This window comes from Anomaloglossus baeobatrachus, chromosome 6, assembly GCF_048569485.1.
Source record: "Anomaloglossus baeobatrachus isolate aAnoBae1 chromosome 6, aAnoBae1.hap1, whole genome shotgun sequence".
In the NCBI taxonomy this organism is placed as follows: domain Eukaryota; kingdom Metazoa; phylum Chordata; class Amphibia; order Anura; family Aromobatidae; genus Anomaloglossus; species Anomaloglossus baeobatrachus.
The window spans coordinates 128,177,470-128,186,872 of NC_134358.1; the positions used below are offsets into that span (position 1 = coordinate 128,177,470).

General features: G+C 46.1%; 1 protein-coding gene across 1 annotated transcript in view; it reads right to left on the bottom strand.

Annotated features, from left to right (window-relative positions):
- The window catches only part of CHD7 (chromodomain helicase DNA binding protein 7), a 189,219-nt gene that overhangs the window by 61,781 nt on the left and 118,035 nt on the right, over positions 1-9,403 (bottom strand). Inside the window, exons 4-5 of the mRNA XM_075353247.1 lie at positions 5,507-5,687; positions 2,400-2,537 (exon numbers count right to left, since the gene is read on the bottom strand). Of these exons, the coding sequence (XP_075209362.1) occupies positions 2,400-2,537; positions 5,507-5,687 (319 nt within the window). The remainder of the gene's footprint in view (positions 1-2,399; positions 2,538-5,506; positions 5,688-9,403) is intronic.

Here is a 9,403-nt window from a genome sequence, read left to right on the forward strand (position 1 = left end):
AGTGATGCGAAAGAAGCAGTTTCTGAAAGCACGCCACAAACAGTCGCCTGAGGTATGCAAAAGCACATTTGGACAAGCCAGTTACATTTTGGAAGAAGGTCCTGTGGACTGATGAAACAAAGATTGAGATGTTTGGTCATATAAAAAGGCGTTATGCATGGAGGCAAAAAAAACACGGCATTCCAAGAAAAACACTTGCTACCCACAGTAAAATTTGGTGGAGGTTCCATCATGCTTTGGGGGCTGTGTGGCCAATGCCGGCACCGGGAATCTTGTTAAAGTTGAGGGTCGCATGGATTCAACTGAGTATCAGCAGATTCTTGACAATAATGTGCAAGAATCAGTGACGAAGTTGAAGTTACGCAGGGGATGGATATTTCAGCAAGACAATGATCCAAAACACCGCTCTAAATCTACTCAGGCATTCATGCAGAGGAACAATTACAATGTTCTGGAATGGCCATCCCAGTCCCCAGACCTGAATATCATTGAAAATCTGTGGGATGATTTGAAGCGTGCTGTCCATGCTCGGCGAATATCAAACTTAACTGAAATGGAATTGTTTTGTAAACAGGAATGGTCAAATATACCTTCATCAAGGATCCAGGAACTCATTAAAAGCTACAGGAAGCGACTAGAGGCTGTTATTTTTGCAAAAGGAGGATCTACAAAATATTAATGTCACTTTTATGTTGAGGTGCCCATACTTTTGCACCGGTCAAATTTTGTTTAAATGCGGACTGCACATTTTCTGTTAGTACACTAAACCTCATTTCAATCCAGAAATATTACTCAGTCCATCAGTTATTATTGTTTCATCAGTCCACAGGACCTTCTTCCAAAATGTAACTGGCTTGTCCAAATGTGCTTTTGCATACCTCAGGCGACTCTGTTTGTGGTGTGCTTGCAGAAACTGCTTCTTTCGCATCACTCTCCCATACAGCTTCTCCTAGTGCAACGTGCGCTGTATTGTTGACCGATGCACATTGACACCATCTGCAGCAAGATGATGCTGCAGGTCTTTGGAGGTGGTCTGTGGATTGTCCTTGACTGTTCTCACCATTCTTCTTCTCTGCCTTTCTGATATTTTTCTTGGCCTGCCACTTCTGGGCTTAACAAGAACTCTACCTGTGTACCATTTCCTTACTATGTTCCTCTCAGTGGAAACTGACAGTTTAAATCTCTGAGACAACTTTTTGTATCCTTCCCCTGAACAACTATGTTGAATAATCTTTGTTTTCAGATCATTTGAGAGTTGTTTTGAGGAGCCCATGATGCCACTCTTCATAGGAGATTCAAATAGTAGAACAACTTGCAAGTGGCCACCTTAAATACCTTCTCTCATGATTGGATACACCTGCCTGTGAAGTTCAAAGCTCAATGAGGTTAAAAAACCAATTTAGTGCTTTGGTAAGTCAGTAAAAAGTAGTTAGGAGTGTTCAAATCAAGAAATTGATAAGGGTGCCCATACTTTTGCACCGGTCAAATTTTGTTTAAATGCGGATTGCACATTTTCTGTTAGTACAATAAACCTCATTTCAATCCAGAAATATTACTCAGGCCATCAGTTATTAGATATATGAAACTGAAATAGCTGTTGCAAAACCCCAAATTGTTATAAAGAACAAAGGTTAACATTAATAGGGGTGCCCAAACTTTTTCATATGACTGTAAATAAAATGGAACATCCAGGAGGACCGCACTGCTGACAGACATAAAAAAAGCTAGACTGCAGTTTGCCAAAATGTAGACGAGTAAGCCAAAATCCTTCTGGGAAAATGTTGTTTGGACAGATGCATCATTCTACACAGACTACAAGAAAAAAAAAAAATACATACAGTCAAATATGGTGGAGGTTCAAATCTATTTTGGGGTTGTTTTGCTGCCTCTGGCACTGGGCGCCTTGACTGTGTGCAAGACATGAAATCTGAAGATTAGCAAAGGATTTTGGGTTACAATGTAGTGCCCAGTGTCAGAAAGCTGGGTTTGCTTCATAGGTAATGGGTCTTCCAGTAGAACAATGACCCCCAAACATACTTCAAGAAGCACCCAAAAATAGATGGAAACAAAGTGCTGAAGAGATCTGAAGAGACAGCAATGAGTCCGGATCTAAATCCCATTCACCACCTGTGGAGAAATTGCTGTTGGGAGAAGGCGCCCATCAAATATGAGAGACGTGGAGCCGTTTGCAAAAGAAGAGTCCATAATTCCAGGTGAGAGGAGTAAGAAGCTTGTTGATGGTTATAAGAAGCAATTGATTGCAGTTATTTCATGTATAAATTGCAATAATTCTCCCGGATAAATATTTCATTTTCTGGAACAATATCAAAAGGTGCTATGACTTTCGGCCATGACTCTACAAGGCAGATAGAGGATAATGAACAAGACAAAAATGTAACCTGCTGCTCAGATTGTGATGTATTGGATGGAGAATATCTCCCGGTGGGATCAGCATCATCAGGCTCGTCATCAGAAATCTTGAACTCTAGATCCTCTGTGTAGCGTTTCCTCTTCACCTGCCTGCTGGATCTCCTTTTCTGAAAAATGCAGAGAGAAAAAAAATAAAAAAAATAAAAGTTTATTTCAAGTTCTTTGACTATAAAGATTATTTTTGCATATCGAGCCAAACTAACACCATGTAGGATTCATGTCAGTGTTCTGGGCATCAGTATGGCAGCCGGCTATTTGTATACAATTCTAATACTACCATTCTCATTACCGTATTTTTCGGGCTATAAGACACACTTTTTTTCCCCCAAATGTTGGGGGAAATTGGGGGTCACAGGCCACCGATCCCTGCAGCATCGCAATGTCCTCCTGTCTGCCGGCCCGCTGATATGTGTGGAGAGCGGTGCGCACAGCGATTAGATCATTGCTGTGCACACGGCTCCATACATGTTAGCGACGCTGCTGTTGGCACAGACCGGAAGACTAGCGATGCTGCGTGGAGCGAGGAAAGGTGAGTATAAACATTTGTTCTTTTGTTTGCCACAGGATGCGGGCCATATACCAGGATGGGAGTACATAGCAGGATGGGGGCACATATCAGGACGTGGGCACAGGGCCAGCTCCAGGTTTTTGTGGGCCCTGGGCGAAAGTCTCAGTGGGCCCCATCCACACATAGACATGCACAGATACATACACATACAGGCATACGTACACATACATAAAGGGAAATTCACAAAAACACAGACAAAAATCTATACACAGTCATATACACTTACATACATAGATACACATCATACACGCATACAGACACATTAGAGAGATTTCTAATATTGGGAAGCCGGCAACAGCCTCATCCACCTCCCCGCTTGTCTCCATCCAGCAGCTCCTGGGCATGTGTCTGTGCCACGCTGATTGGCGGTCGTCACTAACAGACATGGCCGCACATAGAGAACACTAACACTGCTGAATATACATCACAAGAGAGGCTGGGGACATACACATTACTTGGGGGCATAGATATTACTGAGGAAAGGGATATACAGCAATGGGGGCCATACAGCTCTGAGGTGGGGAGGTGACATGCAGCTCTGGGGGTATACACAGCTCTGAGGGGGTATACAGCACTGGGGTGGAGGGGACATATAACTCTGGGGGTATAGCAGTATGCAGCCCCCATATTCCTCTATATAGTGTTATAAAGCCCCCATAGTTTTCTATGCATCCCCCATATAGCACTATGCAACCCCCATATAACATTAAGCATCCCCCATATAGCACAATGTAGACCCACATAGCATTAGGCATCCTCATGTAGTATACAGCCACCATACAGCACAATGCAGACCTAGATAGCATTAGGCACCTCCATGTAGTATACAGCACCTATATAGCACAGTGCAGACCCACATAGCATTAGGTATCCTCATGTAGTATACAGCCCGTATATAGCACAGTGCAGACCCACATAGCATTAGGCATCCTCATGTAATATACAGCCCGTATATAGCACAGTGCAGACCCAGATAGCATTAGGCATCCTCATGTAGTATACAGGCTGCATATAGCACAGTGCAGACCCAGATAGCATTAGGCATCTTCATGTAGTATACAGGCTGCATATAGCACAGTGCAGACCCAGATAGCATTAGGCATCCTCATGTAGTATACAGGCTGCATATAGCACAGTGCAGACCCAGATAGCATTAGGCATCCTCATGTAGTATACAGGCTGCATATAGCACAGTGCAGACCCAGATAGCATTAGGCATCCTCATGTAGTATATAGCCCCTATATAGCACAGTGCAGATCCTGATAGCATTAGGCACCTCCATGTAGTATACAGCACAGTGCAGACCCTGATAGCATTAGGCACTTACATGTAGTATACAGTCCCCATATCATTTAATGCACCTCCATGGTCATCTGGCCACCCCGATTACATAAATACTCACTATTGATCGTTCCCCCGCTGCTCCGGTCTCCTCGGCGCGTTCACCGCCGTCGCTCTGACCTTTCAGCAGGCGCGCAGTGATGAGGTCACCGCACTCCGCCGCTGAGCTGTCAGAGGCTCAGACCGCCGACAGTGTCAGACAGAGGGTAGAATGGTGAGAGAGGGAGCGCGCTGCACCGTCTCTCATCATTGCTTTCAATTGTATCGGCAACTGTGATGCCGATACACTTGAAAGTGCGATCCTCGGCGAGGGGGAAGCCGGTGACAGCGCGGGCACCGGGCCCCCCTGGCAGCTCAGGGCCCCAGCATTTGACCGGGTTTGCCAGGTGCTGACGCCGGGCCTGCATGGGCATATACCTGGATGGGGGCATATACGGTACGTGGATGTGGGCACATACCAGGGTGGTGGATATATATATACAAGGATGGGTATAATTTACAAGGCAGGAGGATCATTACAACGATGGGGTACCTAAGTAGAGAATTTGGGGACATTACCCTCATAAGTGTCATAGCAGATCCTCGCCCTATAAGACTGCGTGCGCACGTTGCGTAATTTCATGCGTTTACGCTGCATATTGCACTGCAGCGTAAACGCATGCATCCTGCGTCCCCTGCACAATCTATGAAGATTGTGCATAATCCATCCGCATGTTGCGTTTGAGAGTGCAGCGATTTGCATGCTGAAATTTTGATCCAAATCGCTGCGCTCAAAAAAGCAACATGTCACTTATTTTGTGTGCTTTGGATGCTGCTCCCAAGCATCCCAAGCGCATGAAATCGGCATCTATTCTGCAGACACACTGCATCCATTACGCAGTGGTTTTTGCAGCGATTTGAAGCGCACAAGCACTGCCAAATCGCTGCAGAATATTTGTCACGGCAGTACGCAACGTGTGTATACAGCCTAACAGTATGTCATGACCACATTTTTTGCTTAAAATTTTATTTTCCTATTTTCCTCCTCTAAAACCAGGGTGTGTCTCATAGTCCGAAAAATAAGGTATATAGGACAAGTGGTCGGAAGGTACTGATGCGGAGTAGGTGAGTGCCTCGCATTGACCATCTATACAGATTTACAGCAGTAATTTACAGCCTCTTATTACCTGGATGCCAGAGTCATCCTCCTCCTCTGGTGGCGGGGAAAGAGGAGGGGGAGGAGGAGTAGTAAACGTAGTAGTAGCAGTAGTAGTAGTTTTGTCCGGATCTGAACCTTCTACACTTTCAGGCTTCACCTTAACAGCTTTCTTCTTTTGTGCACCTCCTCCTTCAGCCTCCGACTTATTACTGGAAGGCAAAAAAAAAAAAAAAAAAAGTTAATGCTTGTTCATAAATGGCATGGAATAAAGATTTACCGTAAAGTGTCACTCCGGACACACATTGGTGCCAACCTGACACTGACAACCTTACGATGCCCAGTGAACGGTGGGCACAGGGGCTATAGGTTGGCCTAGGAGACATGCTATGCCAGTTCGGGGGTCATATGGTTGCCTTCAGCCGGACCATCAGCAGTGTGTCTCTAGATACGACAGATGGACGGGAGTCACAATACCATCATGAGCAGAGTGGAGATCTGGCACCGATCACTTAAAACAGGAATCCTGATGGATCCCATCAATGTGCAATGAGTCGGTCAGGTTTCTGGTTATATGACGGCAAATACTGGCTGCAGGCTACAAAAGGGAAAAAAAACTCCCACCAAAAGAGTGAATTAAGCCTTAAAAAGGTAATCATTTTTCTTACTAAAATACATTCCTATCTTCAGCCAGAAGGGCTGAAGTCTCATTACCCCTGAGGGTAAGCTCACACCATGGTTATTTTCAGGCAGGCAAATCCAACAACCTTCCTGACGAGGCCAAATTTTACAATTCTCACCGGTGTCACTTTAGGAGGTAATAACTCTGGACATCTTCAATGGAGCCCAGTGTTTTGGAGAATGTTTTTTCGGGACATATTGTGCTTCAGGTTAGTGGTAAATTTAGGTTGAAATTGTTTACATTTACTTGTGAAAATATGAGAATTTTTGAAAATTTTATAAATTTAACGAATAAAATAAATACAATTCTATAACTTTTCTAACAATTTGCATAAAACCCCTTTAAGATGGTCAGAAGAACACCAGGTTTATTCAGGCTAAAACATGCTGCATGCCCGTGCACTGGATCAGTGCCATCCTCCGCCCATTTTTTTGGTGTCTTGAATAAATCTGATATTGCTAATGTGCCTATAATTTTAAGTTTGCAATTTTCAACTTCACTTTCTGGTTTAGGGGACTAAAAATTAGGCCACACAATAGATAATAAACAACATTTACCACGTGTACTTCACATCAACGCAATTTTTGAAACTTTTTTCTTGCTAGGAAGATAGAAGGGTTAAAACATCAGAAATGTCAGGAGAAATTTCACAAGCAATTGTATGGTCCATTTATTCGAATATTATCTAATATATATATATATATATATATATATATATATATATATATATATATATATATATATATATATATATATATATATATATATATATATATATATATATATATATATAAAAAAGCGTTATTAGACTTTTGGAGTGAAAAATTGGCTGAAATTAAAAACCGCCATGTTGTGTTTGCAGAGCCCCTGATGTGCCTAAATTGTTGAAAGCCCCACAAGTGACTCCATTTTGGAAACTACCCTCAGGAAATGTATTTAGAGGTGTGGTGAGCACCTTGATCCCGCAGGTGCTTCACAAAATTTTATAACATTGAGCTGTGAAAATGAAAAGGTGAAATTTTTCATACAAACATGTTGCTTTTGCCCAAAAATGTTTAATCTTCTCAAGGGCATGGAGCATACAATTGGTTGAGTGATTTCTCATGAGTACATACCATATTTTTCGGACTATGACGCACTTTTTGTCTCCCAAATGTTGGGGGAAAGTGGGGGGTGCGACCTATAGTCTGAATGTAGGGCTGCGGGGAATGAGGGTGCTGCCGTGGAGCGGGTCATCGGCGGCATGCGCAGGCTGTAGCAGTGCCTACCATGACAACGTGGGCCCGCTCATTTCATATGCATGCATCCTCCCGCCCATCATCTCTCAGCACTGAAGCCGGTGCTGACAGGTGGGCGGGATGATGGGTGGAGGATGCGTGCATAATTAACAGCTGGCCTGCATGATCACCCCTGGCAACTACAGCCTGGAGTGATCATGTGCGGCTGTATTCACTGCTCCCCGCGCATCATCATCAGTTCGGGGGGCAGTGAATAATTATACTCACCTGTCACCGTTGAATGCAGCATCGCGATGTCCTCCTGTCTGCCGGCCGCTGCGGTGTCTGGAGACTAGAAGTGCGCACAGCGATGATGTCACCGCTGTGCGCACCGCTAGTCTCCACACACATCAGCGGGCTGTTAGATAGGAGGACATCGCAATGCTGCAGGGGAACGATGATGGCTCCACACAGGTCAGTGGCGCTGCTGCTGACACTGACAGGAAGACGAGCGATGCTGCAGGGAGTGAGGAAAGGTGAGTATAAAGGTTTATTTTTTTTGTGTGCCACAGGATGCAGGCCATATACCAGGATGGAGGTATATAGCAGAATGGGGGCATATACCAGGATGGCAGTATATACCAGGATGGGGGTATATACCAGGATGGCAGTATATAGCTGGATGGGTGTATATAGCAGGATGGGGGCTATACCAGGATAGAAGTATATTGCAGGATGGGGGCTATACCAGCATAAGGGACATATATATATATATATATATATATATATATATATATAATTGCCTTATTCTGTCTGTCTGTCTCCAAAATTGTGTCCTTACGGTGACACAAAGCTGATTGGCCGCTGGGCTCGCCATGGCCCCGCCCCCCCGCACGGATTGGCCGCCCCCCCCCCCCCCCCCGCATTCCCCGACACGGTCACGGAGCCACGACTACCAGGTGAGTACTGTAACCCTGGGAGCCCACATCAGCGTACGCCGCCAAACCAGCCGACACATACCCTCGCATTGCTGGGGTTTGCCGCCGTATGCTGGTGTGGGCTCCCGTGCGAGCGGGGGACGAGATGCGCTGGTAACCATGGTAGCATAGTTACCAGCGCATCAAGGTCCTGCAGCGGCGGAAAATACACACACGCACACACCTAACAGCACACACACACACACACACACACACATCAGATCACACTCACTCTCACACACACATCACATCGCATCCACATACTCACAACATCCTGGGATATCGCTTGCTTCTCGGCGGCGATATTGTGCTGTGAGCTTCCAGGACCTGCCGGAGGATCACATGGCCAGAAGCATGTGGTATCTCCGGATGTTGTGAGTATGAGCGCGTATGTGCAATATCGTCAATGTGTGTGTGCGTGAGTGTATGCGATCGGGTGTGTGTGAGTGTATGCGATCGGGTGTGTGTGGGTGTGTGTGAGTGTATGCGATCGGATCTGTGAGTGTCAGCAGAGGAGCACGGCGTGCTGGAGGAGGCTGGGAGGAGAGAGGCTGATCCTGGGGAAGGCTGGGATGGGGAGGCTGAGAGAAGAGAGGCTGATGCTGGGGGAGGCTGAGGCTGGGGTAGGCTGGGAGGAGAGAGGCTGATGCTGGGGACCGAAAAGGCATCAGCTGGGGACAGATAAGGCTGATGCTGGGAGGAGAGAGGCTGATGCTGGGGACAGAGAGGCTGATGCTGGGGACAGAGAGGCTGATGCTGGGGACAGAGAGGCTGATGCTGGGGACAGAGAGGCTGATGCTGGGGACAGAGAGGCTGATGCTGGGGACAGAGAGGCTGATGCTGGGGACAGAGAGGCTGATGCTGGGAGGAGAGAGGCTGATGCTGGGAGGAGAGAGGCTGATGCTGGGAGGAGAGAGGCTGATGCTGGGAGGAGAGAGGCTGATGCTGGGAGGAGAGAGGCTGATGCTGGGAGGAGAGAGGCTGATGCTGGGAGGAGAGAGGCTGATGCTGGGAGGAGAGAGGCTGATGCTGGGAGGAGAGAGGCTGATGCT